Source organism: Pelobates fuscus, chromosome 12, assembly GCF_036172605.1.
Source record: "Pelobates fuscus isolate aPelFus1 chromosome 12, aPelFus1.pri, whole genome shotgun sequence".
In the NCBI taxonomy this organism is placed as follows: domain Eukaryota; kingdom Metazoa; phylum Chordata; class Amphibia; order Anura; family Pelobatidae; genus Pelobates; species Pelobates fuscus.
The window spans coordinates 3,013,471-3,035,553 of NC_086328.1; the positions used below are offsets into that span (position 1 = coordinate 3,013,471).

General features: G+C 48.4%; 1 protein-coding gene across 2 annotated transcripts in view; it reads left to right on the forward strand.

Annotated features, from left to right (window-relative positions):
• ST3GAL2 (ST3 beta-galactoside alpha-2,3-sialyltransferase 2) overlaps positions 1–19,492 on the forward strand; it is a 31,533-nt gene extending 12,041 nt beyond the window's left edge. For both annotated transcript variants that reach the window (XM_063437297.1, XM_063437298.1), the window contains exons 2-7: positions 4,323–5,067; positions 7,294–7,487; positions 10,797–10,976; positions 11,131–11,176; positions 11,553–11,672; positions 17,737–19,492. In XM_063437297.1, coding sequence (XP_063293367.1) covers positions 4,726–5,067; positions 7,294–7,487; positions 10,797–10,976; positions 11,131–11,176; positions 11,553–11,672; positions 17,737–17,910 — 1,056 coding nt within the window. In that variant the 5' untranslated portion in view covers positions 4,323–4,725 and the 3' untranslated portion in view covers positions 17,911–19,492. The remainder of the gene's footprint in view (positions 1–4,322; positions 5,068–7,293; positions 7,488–10,796; positions 10,977–11,130; positions 11,177–11,552; positions 11,673–17,736) is intronic.
• Positions 19,493–22,083: the final 2,591 nt, after the last annotated feature.

Consider the following 22,083-nt stretch of genomic DNA (forward strand, 5'->3'; position numbering starts at 1 on the left):
TTTTAATTTTTTTTTATTGGGGTATCCTAGGCTTTTGAATTGCTTTCAAAGTTCTTTATCTTCCTTCTCAAAGTCTTCAGGGTTGGAACAATTTATTTTAGCTCTTAAATATTCTCCATTGGGGATATTCGGGATGGAAGTTCTGCCAGTGCAGTAGGCTGTTAGTTGCCGTGGGTTTTCTGAATAGGGTTGTAGTGATTTCATTGTGGTCCAGTATCTGGCTTTTAAGATCCAGGAAAACTAGTTCCCTCACATCGATGACATGAATGAGTTTTAAGTTAATATCATTATTTAGTGTTTCAAAGAGGGCGAAATCTCCGGTCCAGAAGATCTGCACGTCATCTATATACCGGAACCATTATACCTGCATACAAATATTGTGAATCAGTATGTACTAAGATTTATTTTGACAATTATTATAATAACTTTGAACATCCCTGTTTTGGGTATTTTAAATAATCTAAAAAGAAGTGTGTACTATATCGCCTATTATCCCTAATGCACTACATTGCCTATTATCCAGCGCAGTCAGGATGGCGTCTCCTGCCACGGTCAGTAAAAGTGTTACACACTTCTATCTCAGAGTACCACATAGCTGCACTCATTGATGGGCTTAAAACCCACATAACAGGAACTCTCACAGGACGCGTTTCGCAGAGGCGGTCTATCTTCTGCTGCCACTGTGTGTGTGTGTGTCTGTCCGAATATCGCCCGTTTTTATTATATCTAGAAATGCTCCCCATTCTATCATTTTTAAATCGCTGTGGAATATGTGGGTGATATATAAATGCTGGTAATAATAATAATGACATTCTGTGAGCTTCCAGCTGCTGTTTAGTGAGTGTGTGATATAATATACTATACACGGTTTGTAACTTCAAAGAAGAGTTCTGGCTGTAGGTTTGTCCGTGGGCAGTCTGTGAGGATGCTAGTCATCCTGGGCTCGGCGTGGTGAGAGTAGGAGTCTTCCTCCTCTGCTTTTGATGATTTAGACCCCTTTCATTTTGCTTGTGTCCCCCCTCACCTTCTGTACGTTTTCCATTTCCACCTTTACTGGTGTGCGTTTAATGAACATATTGTCGCTTTGTGAAATTAATATGGGGACCCTGGCAGTTAGCTTGGGGTCTGTATACTCAACACAATTCTCTGTAATTGTGTTTGGCACCCAATTTCCGTCCTCTGGCACCCATAAGGACAACTTTCTTTTTGCTAAATTTTTTATTGATTGACACTGTCCCGTGGCTGTGCCAGGCTACCTTGTCTGACACACTCTGTGCCAGGCTACCTTGTCTGACACACTCTGTGCCAGGCTACCTTGTCTGACACACTCTGTGCCAGGCTACCTTGTCTGACACACTCTGTGCCAGGCTACCTTGTCTGACACACTCTGTGCCAGGCTACCTTGTCTGACACACTCTGTGCCAGGCTACCTTGTCTGACACACTCTGTGCCAGGCTACCTTGTCTGACACACTCTGTGCCAGGCTACCTTGCCTGACACACTCTGTGCCAGGCTACCTTGCCTGACACACTCTGTGCCAGGCTACCTTGCCTGACACACTCTGTGCCAGGCTACCTTGCCTGACACACTCTGTGCCAGGCTACCTTGTCTGACACACTCTGTGCCAGGCTACCTTGTCTGACACACTCTGTGCCAGGCTACCTTGTCTGACACACTCTGTGCCAGGCTACCTTGTCTGACACACTCTGTGCCAGGCTACCTTGTCTGACACACTCTGTGCCAGGCTACCTTGTCTGACACACTCTGTGCCAGGCTACCTTGTCTGACACACTCTGTGCCAGGCTACCTTGTCTGACACACTCTGTGCCAGGCTACCTTGTCTGACACACTCTGTGCCAGGCTACCTTGTCTGACACACTCTGTGCCAGGCTACCTTGTCTGACACACTCTGTGCCAGGCTACCTTGTCTGACACACTCTGTGCCAGGCTACCTTGTCTGACACACTCTGTGCCAGGCTACCTTGTCTGACACACTCTGTGCCAGGCTACCTTGTCTGACACACTCTGTGCCAGGCTACCTTGTCTGACACACTCTGTGCCAGGCTACCTTGTCTGACACACTCTGTGCCAGGCTACCTTGTCTGACACACTCTGTGCCAGGCTACCTTGTCTGACACACTCTGTGCCAGGCTACCTTGTCTGACACACTCTGTGCCAGGCTACCTTGCCTGACACACTCTGTGCCAGGCTACCTTGCCTGACACACTCTGTGCCAGGCTACCTTGCCTGACACACTCTGTGCCAGGCTACCTTGCCTGACACACTCTGTGCCAGGCTACCTTGCCTGACACACTCTGTGCCAGGCTACCTTGCCTGACACACTCTGTGCCAGGCTACCTTGTCTGACACACTCTGTGCCAGGCTACCTTGCCTGACACACTCTGTGCCAGGCTACCTTGTCTGACACACTCTGTGCCCGTGGCTGTGCCAGGCTACCTTGTCTGATACATTCTGTGCCCATGCCAGTACTGACTATACTGGATCCCCCTCTGTAGTACCCAGTACTGACTATACTGGAACCCCCCCCCCCTGTAGTACCCAGTACTGACTATACTGGACCCCCCCCCCCCCCTGTAGTACCCAGTACTGACTATACTGGACCCCCCCCCCCCCCCGTAGTACCCAGTACTGACTATACTGGAACCCCCCCCCCCCCTGTAGTACCCAGTACTGACTATACTGGATCCCCCTCCTGTAGTACCCAGTACTGACTATACTGGATCCCCCTCCTGTAGTACCCAGTACTGACTATACTGGATCCCCCTCCTGTAGTACCCAGTACTGACTATACTGGAACCCCCCCCCCCTGTAGTACCCAGTACTGACTATGCTGGAACCCCCCCCCCCCCCCCCGTAGTACCCAGTACTGACTATACTGGAACCCCCCCCCCCTGTAGTACCCAGTACTGACTATACTGGACCCCCCCCCTCCTGTAATACCCAGTACTGACTATACTGGAACCCCCCCCCCTGTAGTACCCAGTACTGACTATACTGGAAACCCCCCCCCCCCCCCCCCCGTAGTACCCAGTACTGACTAGACTGGATCTCCCCCCCCCGTATTACCCAATACTGACTATCCCCGATTTCCCCCCCCCCCCCTGTATTCCCCAGTACGGACTATCCCGGAACCCCCCCCCCCCCCGTATTACCCAGTACGGACTATCCCTGATTCCCCCCCCCCTGTATTACCCAGTACTGACTATCCCCGAACCCCCCTGTATTCCCCAGTACGGACTATCCCCGATTTCCCCCCCCCCCCCCATATTCCCCAGTACGGACTATCCCCGAACCCCCCCCCCTGTATTCCCCAGTACGGACTATCCCCGATTTCCCCCCCCCTGTATTCCCCAGTACTGACTATCCCCGAATCCCCCCCTGTATTCCCCAGTACGGACTATCCCCGATTTCCCCCCCCCCCCCCTGTATTCCCCAGTACTGACTATCCCCGAACCCCCCCCCTGTATTCCCCAGTTCGGACTATCCCCGATTTCCCCCCCACCCCTGTATTCCCCAGTACGGACTATCCCCGATTTCCCCCCCCTGTATTCCCCAGTATGGACTATCCCCGATTTCCCCCCCCCCTGTATTCCCCAGTCCTGACTATCCCCGATTTCCCCCCCCCCCCTGTATTCCCCAGTCCTGACTATCCCCGATTTCCCCCCCCCCTGTATTCCCCAGTACGGACGATCTCGGAACTCCATCCCCCCCCCCCCCCCCCCCGTATTCCCCAGTACGGACTATCCCGGAACCCCCCCTGTTTTAGAATCTCCCTCTGTAAATTCTGTTATCTTCCAGCTCAAGTTATGTGAGTTATTATGTTTTACTTTGCTCTGTTATGGACGCACTTCTTACATTTCTGACCCGATAACCGTAAACTTGAATTGTAATCAGTCCCCGGCAGTATCTGTCCTCTGTATTTAACCACTCTCATCACGTGCAGCGAAACTCTCTCTGTATCCAGACAGATGTTTAGGGGCATTTGAGGCTTTGTGGATCAGCTGAACAGTATTATGATAAGGCGTTGGTGTCACGTGACCATCTTATCAGCCAGAGGAATTCAATCTCCTTTTTAGCCCGGCTTTGTGTAGTCCTCTAATCTCCCCCTTTATCTGTGGTCAGTGTCGGTTTACTTGGAAGGAGCAGTGGGCTGCAGTTAGATGACGGAGTTCAGGGACCCCGGTTTAATTGTCTCCTCTTTGCTGATATGATCTGCGGACTGGGCTCCGGTTACCTGTTACTTAACATTGGATTTGATTACAGTAAGTTTCTCCTGCACTAAATTCCGGTTTCTTTTCCAGGTGGTCTCAGTATAAGGTGACAGCCGAGACGGTACGAACGATACTTGGTGACCTGATGCAGCAGATTCTCGATTGTGTACCTGATCGACACATTTGGCCATGACTGTAGGAATTTGACAATATGCCAAGACCTACATGGATGTGAAAAGGGGGCTCTGGACAAGATGTTCTCTCTGTTTAGGGGACAGGAAGGCTAAAATAACTCCCACCGCCTGCTGCTGTTACGCTTTAGATCTTGAGGTCAGTTCTTGATTCCGTCATTGCCAAATGGACCCTGTAGTCAAGTTGTCTTCTGATTAGTACAAATCTCTACTTGCTGCCCCGGGGTGGATGCCCATGCTGTGGAGAGGTGGGACTCATTGCCTGGGTCCCTTGTTAAGGACCCTTTCTGGTGGGCATCAGGATGAGGTGCAGCTTCAGAGTGTGGATCTTCAGTACCTTAGTTTTCCTTTTCATCATGTCCCTTCTCTTCACATACTCTCATAATGGCACGACTTCTCCAGCCTATTCGGAGTTGAATGACTGGGAGTCTGCTGAGGGTCACCCAGTCCGTCTTGTGCCAGGATACCCCGGTGTCAAGCACAGACCACCGCCTCCTCGTCTGCCAAAAACCTGCTTATGCCGTCACTGTCTGCGCCAGCCAGGGTTCTCTGCATGGTTTGATAGTCACTATGATCCCACCATTGCTCCTGTTTGGACCCTTGAAAACCAGGAATTGTCTCCAGATGTCCAGCGCTGGTGGATGGTGAGTTTGCTCTAACTGGTTGTACTGGTCAGTCACTGCCCTGTAATTCTTTAATTGTAAATGATACTGTGGACCATTGAGAAATTAACAGTGAAATCTGCATGGTCGTGTTACATGATTGCTATATACCCCGGCTCAGAGGTGGTGTTATATAATGACTGCTATATACCCCAGCTCGGAGGTGGTGTTATATAATGACTGCTATATACCCCGGCTCAGAGGTGGTGTTATATAATGACTGCTATATACCCCGGCTCGGAGGTGGTGTTATATAATGACTGCTATATACCCCGGCTCGGAGGTGGTGTTATATAATGACTGCTATATACCCCGGCTCGGAGGTGGTGTTATATAATGACTGCTATATAACCCGGCTCAGAGGTGGTGTTATATAATGACTGCTATATACCCCGGCTCGGAGGTGGTGTTATATAATGACTGCTATATACCCCGGCTCAGAGTTGGTGTTATACAGTGATGGCTATATACCCTGCCTCAGAGGCGGTGTTATACAGTGATTGCTATATACTCTGCCTCGGAGGTGGTGTTATACAGTGATTGCTATATACCCTGCCTCGGAGGTGGTGTTATACAGTGATTGCTATATACCCTGCCTCGGAGGTGGTGGTATACAGTGATTGCTATATACCCTGCCTCGGAGGTGGTGGTATACAGTGATTGCTATATACCCTGCCTCGGAGGTGGTGGTATACAGTGATTGCTATATACCCTGCCTTGGAGGTGGTGTTATACAGTGATTGCTATATACCCTGCCTCAGAGGCGGTGTTATACAGTGATTGCTATATACCCTGCCTTGGAGGTGGTGTTATACAGTGATTGCTATATACTCTGCCTCGGAGGAGGTGTTATACAGTGATTGCTATATACCCTGCCTCGGAGGTGGTGGTATACAGTGATTGCTATATACCCTGCCTCGGAGGTGGTGGTATACAGTGATTGCTATATACCCTGCCTCGGAGGTGGTGGTATACAGTGATTGCTATATACCCTGCCTCGGAGGTGGTGTTATACAGTGATTGCTATATACCCTGCCTTGGAGGTGGTGGTATACAGTGATTGCTATATACTCTGCCTCGGAGGAGGTGTTATACAGTGATTGCTATATACCCTGCCTCGGAGGTGGTGGTATACAGTGATTGCTATATACCCTGCCTTGGAGGTGGTGGTATACAGTGATTGCTATATACCCTGCCTTGGAGGTGGTGGTATACAGTGATTGCTATATACCCTGCCTCGGAGGTGGTGGTATACAGTGATTGCTATATACCCTGCCTTGGAGGTGGTGGTATACAGTGATTGCTATATACCCTGCCTCGGAGGTGGTGGTATACAGTGATTGCTATATACCCTGCCTCGGAGGTGGTGGTATACAGTGATTGCTATATACCCCGGCTCGGAGGTGGTGGTATACAGTGATTGCTATATACCCTGCCTTGGAGGTGGTGGTATACAGTGATTGCTATATACCCCGGCTCGGAGGTGGTGGTATACAGTGATTGCTATATACCCTGCCTTGGAGGTGGTGGTATACAGTGATTGCTATATACCCTGCCTCGGAGGTGGTGGTATACAGTGATTGCTATATACCCTGCCTCGGAGGTGGTGGTATACAGTGATTGCTATATACCCCGGCTCGGAGGTGGTGGTATACAGTGATTGCTATATACCCTGCCTTGGAGGTGGTGGTATACAGTGATTGCTATATACCCTGCCTCGGAGGTGGTGGTATACAGTGATTGCTATATACCCTGCCTTGGAGGTGGTGGTATACAGTGATTGCTATATACCCTGCCTCGGAGGTGGTGGTATACAGTGATTGCTATATACCCCGGCTCGGAGGTGGTGGTATACAGTGATTGCTATATACCCTGCCTTGGAGGTGGTGGTATACAGTGATTGCTATATACCCTGCCTTGGAGGTGGTGGTATACAGTGATTGCTATATACCCTGCCTCGGAGGTGGTGGTATACAGTGATTGCTATATACCCTGCCTCGGAGGTGGTGGTATACAGTGATTGCTATATACCCTGCCTCGGAGGCGGTGTTATACAGTGATTGCTATATACCCTGCCTCGGAGGTGGTGGTATACAGTGATTGCTATATATCCTGCCTCGGAGGTGGTGGTATACAGTGATTGCTATATACCTGGCTCGCAGGCGGTGTTATATGATTGCTATATACCTCTTATCTGCCCTCATCCAGATGCTGCAGCCTCAGTTCCGCTCTCATAACACCTTGGAGATCTTATCGCAGCTCTTTCAGATCATCCCGGGTCACAATCCATACATCCAGCAGGACCCCCTGAGCTGCCGCCGCTGTGCTGTGGTGGGGAACTCTGGCAATCTGAAGGGCTCCGGCTATGGGAAGGAGATTGACAGCCACAATTTCATCATGAGGTATGACCGGGCTCGGCTAATCTCCCTAGAATCCAGGAGCCAGAGCCAAATGTTCTTTTACAAAGTACAGGGTTGACGTTTTAGTTAATTACAGGGAATACAGGAGATAAATAAATTTTGTTGGGAATGTTAAAGGAGTGATCTGTGGACCATAACCACTTCATCTCAATATGGACGTTATGGTGCCTGGAATCCTCTGACACCATCTTACTTCCCAGTGTTAAACCAAACCATTTTCACAACAAAATAACTGGGTGGCTGTCAGACAGCCCCTCCTTTGCTGCTTTGCAAATATAGAAGTGATGGGCGGCCTGTGATCAGCTGACTGTGAGGGATGCCCAGCGAGCTCGAACCCCCAGATATACAGACTGTGAGGGATGCCCAGCGAGCTCGAACCCCCAGATATACAGACTGTGAGGGATGCCCAGCGAGCTCGAACCCCCAGATATACAGACTGTGAGGGATGCCCAGCGAGCTCGGACCCCCAGATATACAGACTGTGAGGGATGCCCAGCGAGCTCGGACCCCCAGATATACAGACTGTGAGGGATGCCCAGCGAGCTCGGACCCCCAGATATACAGACTGTGAGGGATGCCCAGCGAGCTCGGACCCCCAGATATACAGACTGTGAGGGATGCCCAGCGAGCTCGAACCCCCAGATATACAGACTGTGAGGGATGCCCAGCGAGCTCGAACCCCCAGATATACAGACTGTGAGGGATGCCCAGCGAGCTCGAACCCCCAGATATACAGACTGCGAGGGATGCCCAGCGAGCTCGGACCCCCAGATATACAGACTGTGAGGGATGCCCAGTGAGGTTCTGTATTGCTTGGTTAATAATAAATGTCTTCAAGTCTTTTTTTATGTTTTTTTATTTTTTTTATTTTTTATAATGAATTCCGGGTTTGGGATTGGAAGCTCCAGGGACTAGAGATCCTTTGTATGATGCTAATGTTTCCGCACCTGCTTTATGAACAGTTTCTTGGCATGAAGGGCAAGCTTTGGTGCTAAAAGGGTTAATTTAATTTGGAAGAGGCTATGGGCTGTCTAGTGGCCAGTCAGACCCCTCCAGTCACATTATCAGAACTCCAATCCTCATCAGACAGCTCCCTAATAACTGCCCTTATTCTAGCTTGTCCGCCCATAGAGTATCCCTGTTCAATGGGTTACAGCTTGTCCCCTCTGGCATTTAAAAACATTTTGTAAGAGCTGAGCTTTGTCGCCTTAGGCCACAAGGGGGCAGTAGTGGCAGCAACAGTAATGTTAAAACAGAAAAATGATTAGTTCCCGACATCATTTGTTGTATATACCCAGCGATTCCTTGTTTCCTGGCTATTATCCATTTCGGCATCACCTGTGGTTTTAGCTGCTTCCTCTCAGCTGATAGAATCTACAATTAAAATAATGTTATATAAGCGTTACCTCCCCATATCCAGCAGTCTCGTATAGTCAGTCCAGACAGTGGGAGGGATGCCGACATGGATACTAGCCAGGAAAAGAAGATTATGGTAAGTATGTAAATCAATGCAAATCAAATTTTAATTAAAACATTAATGGCAGAATCGAGGACTTTCCTCCCAAAAGAGGAGACCGAGGAACCTGTAACGTCACGATAATGCCTCACGAACGTGTTGGAGGAAGACCAGGCAGCCGCCCTGCAAATTCCCTCCATTGAAGTATCCACCAAAGAAGCCCAAGATGCCGAGACGTAATCCGTCTGCGAATTGTAGAAATAGAGGCAGCCATTACTTTATGGTAACCAAATGACACCACAAAAAGCCTGGTTGTTTTTCTCGATTCCTTGATTCGGTCAAGATATACTTGTAGCAATCTGACCACATCCAAGGTGTGCCAACAGGATTCTTCAGATGAAGGATTCTTATAGAAGGAAGGTAATATCATGTCTTGATTCAGATGGCATTTTGGGAGGACTTAAGGAGTAAATTCCAGAACCAATCTCAGAACTGCCTTATCTTCCAAGATTTGAGTGAATGGATGTTTCTGGAGTTCAGAAGCCCTTCTAGCAGACGTGATCGCAATAAGAAATACATTTTTTTTTAAATGTCAAGTCCCATAGGGATGATAAATCCATAGGTACAAATGGTGCACCAGTTAAACTGTGTAGCACTGCTGGTAGATCCCTTGCTGGAATGACATTTTTAATTATTGATCTGTTTCTTATGGCCTCCTTTAGAAATCACTTGATTGTAGCGTCAAGAGTCCATTGGACATTAGATATGGCTGAGAAGGCAGATAATTCAGGGAGATGAGACTCAATCCTTTTCTAGCCCCTTTTGTAAAAATTCTAACAAGTTAGGAAAGTTTATTGAATCTGAATCTTTACCCAAGGAAGCTGTCCAATCCACATACGGTATGTACTCCATATCCTATACTACACTTTGGATGTGTTGGCTTTTCCTGCTTGAAGAATAGTATTTACCACACACTCTGAAATTCCATTAGCTTTTAAGACGTTCTTTTCAATGTCCAAGCCTTCAAACTAAATTTGGTAGGATCGTCATGGTGAACTGGACCCTGTGACAAGAGATTCTCCAGAGAGGTCCAATATCTTCAATTACTATGCACTAACATAGTAATTCTAACCCAGGCAGTCCCAAATGGCTTGGGCTGTATCTGGGCTCTTCCCTGGGGAGAGAGGCTGAACTCCCCAGGGATGCCATAATGAAAAATCTAATGGCAGGTGAACGTTTAAAATAAAAAGGTGTATTGCTACCTAACATATGGAGGACAGGAAAAAAAAGACTGCTGGATATGGGAAGGTGACTTACTTATATAAGATTATTATAATTGTAGATTCCTGTCCTATAACGTAATAGGGGGAGCTTAACCTATAGTTGATGCTCACATGGATAATAGCCAGGAAACAAGGAATCTCTGAGTATAGACAACAAATGATGTCTGGAACTAATCATTTAATAGCTGATCGATGCCAGGGGGCACTAGGTAGGAATATTGGGCAAACAAGGGCAATCTGACCATAGCAAGTCCCAGTTATATCTGCTTAATATGCTTCATGTTTACTCCATGGATTTATAAACCAAACAGAAAATTGTGAAATTCAAAGTAAAATCTCATAGTATTGACTTAGGTGAGGTGAAGAATTTCTATGAATTGGGGCATTTTACAAACATTGTACCATCCTGATTTTCAAATTCTCTACAGTTTGCCACGAATTAATGGTACGAAGAGCTTCCCTGAATGGAATGTAGGTGCGAGTTTATCGACGCTGTTGGGTTGGTTAAAGAATAATCATTCTATAATGTTGATCTCTCTGTTCTTGGTGCAGGATTAACCAGGCTCCCACGTTGGGCTTTGAGGCTGACGTTGGTGCGAAAACCACTCATCATTTTATGTATCCAGAAAGTGCCAAAAACCTGCCGTCCAATGTCAGCTTTGTGCTTGTCCCATTCAAAGCCCTGGATCTTCTGTGGATCACAAGTGCCCTATCAACGGGACAAATCCGCTTGTACGTATTGGGGGTGTTTAGGTTCTGGGGAGACACTGGAAATGAACAAGCTGGGTTAAGGGGACAGATTACGTTAGGGGTTCACTGCAATTTTGGGTGTCGGGAAGATGTAGTGAGTGATGTGACTTAACCCATTCTTGTCTCCTTTGTTCAGCACGTACGCCCCTGTGAAAGCATTCCTGCGAGTTGATAAGGATAAGGTGAGTTCTGCTCTTTATGTCTGCAAACTCTGAGAAACCCAAAAAATCACAAAAATAGGGAAACTGAGCTTTTTTTAATTTTTTGAGTGATGAAAATGGATTAGACTCTGTTAAAACATTTGGCTTCCTCTCAGCTCATGGTGCAGTACTGCATTCATTTAGAGTTTAGTCTAGTGACTGTCAGAGAGACGTCAGACTCTAGAAAAAAATAAACCCTTTTCTCCGAGGTATAGTGTCCCTTTAAAAAAAACTAACAGTATAGGTTGTAATTTAACAGTTTTATGGATTTGTTGTTTAATTCATTATCACACTAGGATAATGATTTTTGTTTGTCTCGCTGGGGATTTTTATTCATTCTTTTTCACGTCATCCCTAGGTGCAAATCTATAACCCAGCTTTCTTTAAATATATCCACGACCGTTGGACTGAACATCATGGACGTTACCCATCCACTGGCATGCTAGTTCTATTCTTTGCGCTGCACGTCTGTGACGAGGTGAGTACCGTCAGAGGCGGCTCTAGACTTTATGAGGCCTTAGGCGAAACGCAAACATGAGGCCCCACTAACAAAAAAGTGTCACATATACACATTGACGCACTGTCTACCTGTGTATGTGCCTGAGAGTGTGTCTGACAGAGAGTATCCTTGTGTGTGCGAATGTATGTCTCTGTGAGCATGTTTGTGTTTTTGTCTGAGACCCTATGTGTATGGGGTAGCTGATGTTGAGAGGGAGCGGGGGGTGTGATGGTGAGAGGGAGTGGACGGTGATGGTGAAAGGGAGCGGGGGGTTGATGGTAATGTGAGAGGGAGCAGGGGGTGATAGTAATGTGAGAGTGAGAGGGGGTAATGTGAGAGTGAGGGGGTTAATGCGAGAGTGAGGGGGTTAATGCGAGAGTGAGGGGGTTAATGCGAGAGTGAGGGGGTTAATGCGAGAGTGAGGGGGTTAATGTGAGAGTGAGGGGGTTAATGTGAGAGTGAGGGGGTTAATGCGAGAGTGAGGGGGTTAATGCGAGAGTGAGGGGGTTAATGTGAGAGTGAGAGGGGGTAATGTGAGAGTGAGGGGGGTTAATGTGAGAGTGAGAGGGGGTAATGTGAGAGTGAGAGGGGGTAATGTGAGAGTGAGAGGGGGTAATGTGAGAGTGAGAGGGGGGTAATGTGAGAGTGAGAGGGGGGTAATGTGAGAGTGAGAGGGGGGTAATGTGAGAGTGAGAGGGGGGTAATGTGAGAGTGAGAGGGGGGTAATGTGAGAGTGAGAGGGGGGTAATGTGAGAGTGAGGTAATGTGAGAGTGAGGTAATGTGAGAGTGAGAGGGGGGTAATGTGAGAGTGAGGTAATGTGAGAGTGAGGTAATGTGAGAGTGAGAGGGGGGTAATGTGAGAGTGAGAGGGGGGTAATGTGAGAGTGAGAGGGGGGTAATGTGAGAGTGAGAGGGGGGTAATGTGAGAGTGAGAGGGGGGTAATGTGAGAGTGAGAGGGGGGTAATGTGAGAGTGAGAGGGGGTAATGTGAGAGTGAGAGGGGGGTAATGTGAGAGTGAGAGGGGGTAATGTGAGAGTGAGAGGGGGTAATGTGAGAGTGAGAGGGGGGTAATGTGAGAGTGAGAGGGGGGTAATGTGAGAGTGAGAGGGGGGTAATGTGAGAGTGAGAGGGGGGTAATGTGAGAGTGAGAGGGGGGTAATGTGAGAGTGAGGTAATGTGAGAGTGAGGTAATGTGAGAGTGAGAGGGGGGTAATGTGAGAGTGAGGTAATGTGAGAGTGAGGTAATGTGAGAGTGAGAGGGGGGTAATGTGAGAGTGAGGTAATGTGAGAGTGAGAGGGGGGTAATGTGAGAGTGAGAGGGGGGTAATGTGAGAGTGAGGTAATGTGAGAGTGAGAGGGGGGTAATGTGAGAGTGAGAGGGGGGTAATGTGAGAGTGAGAGGGGGGTAATGTGAGAGTGAGAGGGGGGTAATGTGAGAGTGAGAGGGGGGTAATGTGAGAGTGAGGTAATGTGAGAGTGAGGTAATGTGAGAGTGAGAGGGGGGTAATGTGAGAGTGAGAGGGGGGTAATGTGAGAGTGAGAGGGGGGTAATGTGAGAGTGAGAGGGGGGTAATGTGAGAGTGAGAGGGGGGTAATGTGAGAGTGAGAGGGGGGTAATGTGAGAGTGAGAGGGGGGTAATGTGAGAGTGAGAGGGGGGTAATGTGAGAGTGAGAGGGGGGTAATGTGAGAGTGAGAGGGGGTAATGTGAGAGTGAGGGGGGGGGTAATGTGAGAGTGAGGGGGGGGGTAATGTGAGAGTGAGGGGGGGGTAATGTGAGAGTGAGAGGGGGGTAATGTGAGAGGGGGGTAATGTGAGAGTGAGAGGGGGGTAATGTGAGAGTGAGAGGGGGGTAATGTGAGAGTGAGAGGGGGGTAATGTGAGAGTGAGAGGGGGGTAATGTGAGAGTGAGAGGGGGGTAATGTGAGAGTGAGAGGGGGTAATGTGAGAGTGAGAGGGGGGTAATGTGAGAGTGAGAGGGGGTAATGTGAGAGTGAGAGGGGGTAATGTGAGAGTGAGAGGGGGTAATGTGAGAGTGAGAGGGGGTAATGTGAGAGTGAGAGGGGGTAATGTGAGAGTGGGGGGGTAATGTGAGAGTGAGGGGGGGGTAATGTGAGAGTGAGAGGGGGGTAATGTGAGAGTGAGAGGGGGGTAATGTGAGAGTGAGAAGGGGGTAATGTGAGAGTGAGAAGGGGGTAATGTGAGAAGGAGGGGGTGATGGTGAGTGGGGGGAAGCTGAGGGTGGTGACGGAGGGTTATGCTGAGGGTGGTGATGCTGAGGGTGGTGGGGGGTAATGCTGAGGGTGGTGGGGGGTGATGCTGAGGGTGGTGGGGGGTGATGCTGAGGGGGTGACGGGGGTGATGCTGAGGGGTGGTGAAGCTGAGGGTGGGGTGAGGCTGAGGGTGGTGGGGGGTTATGGGGGATGGTGAGGCTGAGGGTGGTGGGGGGTGAGGCTGAGGGTGGTGGGGGTGAAGCTGAGGGTGGGCAGGGGTGAAGCTGAGGGTGGGCAGGGGTGAAGCTGAGGGTGGGCAGGGGTGAAGCTGAGGGTGGGCAGGGGTGAAGCTGAGGGTGGTGGGGGGTGATGGTGACGGTGGTGGTGGGTGTAGCTGAGGGTGGTGGGGGTGATGGTGGGGAGGGGTGATGGTGGTGGGGGGTGATGGTGGTGGGGGTTAAGCTGAGGGTGGTGGGGGGTGAGGCTGAGGGTGGTGATGGTGATGGTGGGTGATGGTGGTGGGGAATGAGGCTGAGGTTGGTGGGGGGTGATGGTGACGGTGGTGGGGGGGGTGAAGCTGATGGTGGTGGTGGGTGTAGCTGAGGGTGGTGGGGGTGAGGCTGAGGGTGGTGGGGGGTGAGGCTGAGGGTGGGGAGATGGTGGTGGGGTGAGGCTGAGGGTGGGGTGAGGGTGGTGGGGGTGATGGTGGTGGGGGGTGAAGCGGAGGGTGGTGCGGGGTGATGGTGGTGGTGGGGGGTGAGGCTGAGGGTGGTGGGGGTGATGGTGGTGGTGGGGGTGAGGCTGAGGGTGGTGGGGGTGATGGTGGTGGGGGTGAGGCTGAGGGTGGTGGGGGTGATGGTGGTGGGTGGTGAAACTGAGGGTGGTGGGGGGTGATGGTGGTGGGGGGTAAGGCTGAGGGTGGTGGGGGGTGATGGTGAGGGTGGGGGGTGAGGCTGATGGTGAGGGTGGGGGGTGAGGCTGAGGGTGGTGGGGTTGATGGTGGTGGGGGGTGAAGCTGAGGGTGGTGGGGGTGATGGTGGTGGGGGTGATGGTGGTGGGGGTGAGTCTGAGGGTGGTGGGGGGTGATGGTGGTGGGGGTGAGGCTGAGGGTGGTGGGGGTGATGGTGGTGGGGGTTGAAGCTGAGGGTGGTGGGGGGTGATGGTGAGGGTGGGGGGTGAGGCTGAGGGTGGTGGGGGTGATGGTGGTGGGGGTTGAAGCTGAGGGTGGTGGGGGTGATGGGTGTTGAAGCTGAGGGTGGTGGGGGGTGATGGTGAGGGTGGGGGGTGAGGCTGAGGGTGGTGGGGGTGATGGGTGTTGAAGCTGAGGGTGGTGGGGGGTGATGGTGAGGGTGGGGGGTGAGGCTGAGGGTGGTGGGGGTGATGGTGGTGGGGGTGAGGCTGAGGGTGGTGGGGGGTGAAGCTAAGGGTGGTGGTGGGTGGTGATGGTGGTCGGGGGTGAGCCTGAGTTTGGTGGGGGGTGATGGGGAGGGAGAGCCTACCTTTCCCTGGTGGTCCAGTGGGCTCCCTGGTGGTCCGGTGGCCCCTGCTCCCGGTCTGCAGCTCCACAGAGCTGCAGACCGTGTAATCTCGCGAGATTCAGAGCGTTGCCGTGGTAACCCGCGGCAACGCTCTGATTGGCCAATTCTCGCGAGTCACATGGTCTGCAGCTCTGCACACTGCGGAGCTGCAGACCAGTGTCTGCGGTGGCCGGCCTGGCAGCAAGGAGGGGCCTCGCACCTGGCGGCATACCGGGCAAGCCGCCGGGCCCCCTCCTGGTGTCAGGTCCTCGGTCACTGACCGAGGACCTGACACACTCTGCTAACAGGTGGTTTAGGCGGCCGCGAGGCCCCAGCCAGCGCGAGGCCTTAGGCGGCCGCCTAAACCGCCTAATTAGAGAGCCGCCTCTGAGTACCGTGTCTCCACTACCAGCTGGCAGTATACAGAAAGGACCCAAACTGTACTTTACACAGCGCGAAGACAGACATCCAGGCTATTATTACATGGTGTCGATAATTGTGTTATTGTACAGACATGTTTCACGTGGACTGTAAACCACTCCTAAAATATTACTGCGTATAAACCGTATATATTCACAAATCATGCACAGTGTTTATACTTTCGGATTTCTTATTTCCTGCTCTGTTTATAAACAAAAAAAAAACCCAATAAGAAATATTCAAAGTGTTCATTAAAAAGAAAAAAATACCGTAAAACTAACTTAAAATGTGGAATATATCCTAAAGCCCACACACAATGTAAACTCCCACTATTCCCAGGCAGCAGCAATGGCTAAAGCATTTATCAGCCCCAATACTTAGAATAAAAACTAAAGGGTTACCCGTGCTCCATCCCAAATCCCTATTCACATTTTAGATTACTGGAGGTTTTATAGTATCACTCTCATGGCCATTAAAGTGTAAAATAGTTTTAACTATAAAACATGAAATGACTTGGCTTCTAAGTGGCAAAGAATTGAGCAGTGAAACTCCAGGGGCATAATCTGTACACCAACACTGCTTCATTAAGATAACGTTGTTTTGGTTATTCGTGTCCCTAAAAATAAAAAAAACCACCCAGTATAACTAACTGTAACCTAACCTACACAGTGCACCTAACGTGTGTGGGAGCCTGGAGTGTCCCTTTAATAATATAAACCCACCCAGTATAACTAACTGTAACCTAACCTACACAGTGCATCTAACGTGTGTGGGAGCCTGGAGTGTCCCTTTACTAATATAAACCCACCCAGTATAACTAACTGTAACCTAACCTACACAGTGCATCTAACGTGTGTGGGAGCCTAGAGTGTCCCTTTAATAATATAAACCCACCCAGTATAACTAACTGTAACCTAACCTACACAGTGCACCTAACGTGTGTGGGAGCCTGGAGTGTCCCTTTAATAGTATAAACCCACCCAGTATAACTAACTGTAACCTAACCTACACAGTGCATCTAACGTGTGTGGGAGCCTAGAGTGTCCCTTTAATAATATAAACCCACCCAGTATAACTAACTGTAACCTAACCTACACAGTGCACCTAACGTGTGTGGGAGCCTGGAGTGTCCCTTTAATAATATAAACCCACCCAGTATAACTAACTGTAACCTAACCTACACAGTGCATCTAACGTGTGTGGGAGCCTAGAGTGTCCCTTTAATAATATAAACACACCCAGTATAACTAACTAACTGTAACCTAACCTACACAGTGCACCTAACGTGTGGGAGCCTGGAGTGTCCCTTCAATAATATAAACCCACCCAGTATAACTAACTGTAACCTAACCTACACAGTGAACCTAACGTGTGTGGGAGCCTGGAGTGTCCATTTAATAATATAAACCCACCCAGTATAACTAACTGTAACCTAACCTACACAGTGCACCAAACGTGTGTGGGAGCCTGGAGTGTCCCTTTAATAATATAAACCCACCCAGTATAACTAACTGTAACCTAACCTACACAGTGCATCTAACGTGTGTGGGAGCCTGGAGTGTCCCTTTACTAATATAAACCCACCCAGTATAACTAACTGTAAGCTAACCTACACAGTGCATCTAACGTGTGTGGGAGCCTAGAGTGTCCCTTTAATAATATAAACCCACCCAGTAAAACTGTAACCTAACCTACACAGTGCATCTAACGTGTGTGGGAGCCTGGAGTGTCCCTTTAATAATATAACCCCCCCCCCCACTACTGACATGCTAGGTCCAAATCTCTTGATTTGATAAAGTTAATTAATATTCAAACGTCTTATTAACAAAGACACTGCTGCATAAATTCAGTGTTCTTTATCCAAAGGTGTAATTTCCTGACATTCTTTTTCAGGTGAATGTTTATGGCTTTGGCGCAGACAGCCGAGGGAATTGGCACCACTACTGGGAAAATAACCGCTATGCTGGGGAATTTCGCAAGACTGGCGTTCACGATGCAGACTTTGAGGCACAAATCATTGATACACTGGTACAAGAAGCCAAGATTAAGGTTTTTCGCAGTACATGAGGGACCTTTATCTCTCTCTGATCCTCTTAATCGGAATCCGTTAGCCAATCAAACTGTGCTGTTTGGCAAGGTGTCTGTCTTCGGCATTGCAAGTTCTCACTACATATTTTATTCCCCAATATGTGTTATTTGCCAAAATGGATCTGAAAATGATGCATAGTTAATGTAATCGTGAATACATGGTATAAAGACTCCTCCACCATTCACGATCAAAAAACACATCATAATCCTGAACCGATGTCCTTCTACACTACGAATGGTGACCCTCGCATTTTACACAGATGTATGCACCAAGGGCGGAGGGCTGCTACGTCTCAGCCAATCAGGTTTAAAGCTGTGTTCTCTGCTGCTCAATCAGCAATCACATTCATGTTATGAAATGATGTCATCAATGTAGAGCTTTCTTACTTCTTCTTAGAACAAATTGATGAAACTTGCACTGGAAATCGAGCTGAATCACCGGTAGGACGCCCCTGGCAGTGAATAGGCCGCATTCTTGGTTCTCCAAATCAGAAGGAATGTAGGGCACGCTTCTGACAATCTGTTGGAAATGTCTGTACTTGTACAATCCCAATTCTATAACCTTGTACCTCTGTCAGCTAATCACAATCAAGAGCTGGTAGGGCTACAATCTGATTGGTTAGCTCTACTAACCCCTCCTATGGCGTTCTTCTTGTGATCTCCCTTCATATCATGTCCTAACACCCACACACACACAAAGAGGGAATCATGGCTGGGGGTGAATAGAATGTATTTGGTAGCCGGCTGTGTGTATTTGGGCAGGCCTCCACTTGCCAAGTGCTGTACAAAGACTAGAATTGAAAGTGTTTGCGTCCTGGTGAGTGCCGCCATGTTGCTTCTATTTAAAGCGTGGTATTTGCTAATGTAGCTTAGTTATAGACTCCGCACCCTGGGACAGTATCTAGCACCTATTGGAGTCCAGTGGTATTTATCTCTCAGACAGTGTTAGAAAGACTTTCCCAGTTGTGGTACGGCTGTAGATAGACCTGGGTTAGGTTTCCCGATGTGGATAAGGACTGCATGATGTGAATGCACATATCAGCCAGCTGTATAAATACATATCCCATCGCTCTGCGTTCACTATGTGGTCAGCTTATTCTACCAGATTTGGTTAAATCCGCAGAGTAAAATAACCATTTTATGATATATTCCTCTCCAAACTCGGGCTGCAGTATCCACTATATTTGGGTAAAAGCTCTGCTTTGTACGTTGTTTTCTAGTTTATCCAAGTATAGATACACTGAACAAAGCTGAGCCATATGGTTTAAACCCTCCGAACCAGAGATTGGCACATATTTACATCATGAGATGTCTGATATGTGATTCGTCCCTAAAGAGGAGCGATCATGAAAACGTAACCAGGATGAACTAATATATTGCCATGTCTCTTTGGTGTAAAAGATATTGGGGGGGGGGGGGGGGGGGTTGGTTAATTGACACCCTCCACCATCTCCCCAGTGTGAGCTGCTGTGTTCCCGGAGTATTCTACAGACAGCAGTTACATTGTAATGTCCGTATCCCTTTAGTGTAAAAGATATTGAGGGGGTTTGGTTAATTGCCCCTTCCAGTGTGAGCTGCTGTGTTCCCTGAGTATTCTACAGACAGCAGTTACATTGTAATGTCTGTATCCCTTTAGTGTAAAAGATATTGGGGTTTTGGTTAATTGCCCCCTCCAGTGTGAGCTGCTGTGTTCCCCAAGTATTCTACAGACAGCAGTTACATTGTGATGTCCGTATCCCTTTAGTGTAAAAGATATTGGGGGGGGTTGGTTAATTGCCCCCTCCAGTGTGAGCTGCTGTGTTCCTGGAGTATTCTACAGACAGCAGTTACATTGTAATGTCCGTATCCCTTTAGTGTAAAAGATATTGAGGGGGTTTGGTTAATTGCCCCTTCCAGTGTGAGCTGCTGTGTTCCCTGAGTATTCTACAGACAGCAGTTACATTGTAATGTCTGTATCCCTTTAGTGTAAAAGATATTGGGGTTTTGGTTAATTGCCCCTTCCAGTGTGAGCTGCTGTGTTCCCCAAGTATTCTACAGACAGCAGTTACATTGTGATGTCCGTATCCCTTTAGTGTAAAAGATATTGGGGGGGGTTGGTTAATTGCCCCCTCCAGTGTGAGCTGCTGTGTTCCTGGAGTATTCTACAGACAGCAGTTACATTGTAATGTCCGTATCCCTTTAGTGTAAAAGATATTGAGGGGGTTTGGTTAATTGCCTCCCTCCAGTGTGAGATGCTGTGTCCTCCGAGTATTCTACAGACAGCAGTCACATTGTAATGTCCGTATCCCTTAGTGTAAAAGATATTGGGGGGTTTTGGTTGATTGCCCCCTCTCCAGTGTGAGACAGCAGTTACATTGTACACTGACAATAGATATTTTTGTGCACTGTTGTTGTTAGAACGTACAGTGTGGCCTGTATAATTAAATACTAGAACATCTCAAAAGCTAAGTTTTCATATTTCCCCTTTTTAAAGGATTAAAGGGGTGTCTTTACTCGCACTGCATCCAGTTTGTTTGAATCCCGTTTATTTCTCTTATCCTCACAAAACACACACCTGCACCCCACTCAATGAAATCCACTCATTATTCTGCTACTTGTGACAGCCGCCCCTTTACCGGTTGGTTTATCAGTATTATGTTTCTAATTAATTTGCTGTGTCCTGTCTGGAAGCAATGGACGGGCTCAATGCTGTAGAAAGGAATAAAGTAAAGCTTCACTTGTTGTGGTGCCTGTGCTTTATATGCCACCTCTTACCCTATGCTCTTTGTAGGCAGTAATGTCCCCCGTATTATCTTTGGTGTCCTGCTGTAAGTACCTACCCACCATCGCTCTGCCTTTTGAGACACAAACATCACCTTCTCTCTTTCCAGTTAGTGGAGCATTATGGGAAATGAGTTCACTTAGCAGATCAGTGCCTGTGCTTTGCGTGCATACCCTTAATAAGTTTGTGAATGAAAACGGATATTAGGCCCCAGGGTGCTATGTGGTTCCAGCTGTGTCTACTATAGATATATTCCCACCAGACAATAAACCGCTGCTCATATCACTGGCCGTATTGCTCTGCATTGAGGTGCAGCTAGGCTTCTCTCCATGGACCAATATTAACACTACGGCATGTGATCGTAGACAGGAGACAATATGGAAGCCTTACGGGCAGACATGGGAGACTCCTGAACATTACTGCTGTTTTCTCATTCTGAAAATGAACTGCTGGAGCTTCTAATTATTCTGACATTGACAGGGACAGAGGGATTAGCAAATTCAGTTGGGGGAAACAAACCTGTGAAATGATACCTTCATGTCTCACTTGGTAGATGCACCAACGGTTTGACTGCCAGGAGATGGTCTCTGCCTCTTCTCTTCCTGTATTGGGAGCTTCTATGGACAGTCCTATCCCAGGCAGAGAACTCCTGGCAAACCGCAGGTAAGAAAGGAAACTGTTAGCAAAGAGATTGATTACGTACATCGGTTGGCACCAGGGAACTCCTGATAGGTGGACGATTTAACTTGATACATTTGAGGCTAAATCACTGAACTAACCAAACCAGTAAGTAACAGAACCGGTGATATGATTGACAGCCAGTGGGTGTAACAAGGTTCATTTATAAAAACTTAAATTTCTATTGAAAACTGCACTTTCTATAAAATGGGTGGGAGAGAGGAGTAAGCTTTAGGGAGCTGGAGTTTCCCAATAATGCCGACTAGTTAAAGGGGCAAGGTCCCCAATCCTTGGCTATGCAATCCCTTTAGCTAAAATAGCCAACAAACGTCTTTGGAAACGTTCCCAGAGGAACCATTTACGGTGAGCTAATCAATATTGTGTCTTTTCCAACCACTGGTACCCTAAAATAATGTGTGGATCCCTGACCCTTAGAATGACAGGTGATGCATAAATCTTAAAATATATTCCTTTACATTTCTTGCTTTTATTGTGCTAATCCAAAGGAGAGAAGCTAGATCAAGCACCTCCCAGATCTGCACAGCTTACTATGACTCCAGGTGAGTTCATACCAAGTTCAATCCTCTGATATCACTCCTTTATTAGGAGTATGAACACTGGACACCTTCATCCCATATGGACATATTACGTTGTTCGGACATGTCCTGTAACCATGATTTCATAGCATTCTGATTACAGATGGCACGTTCTTC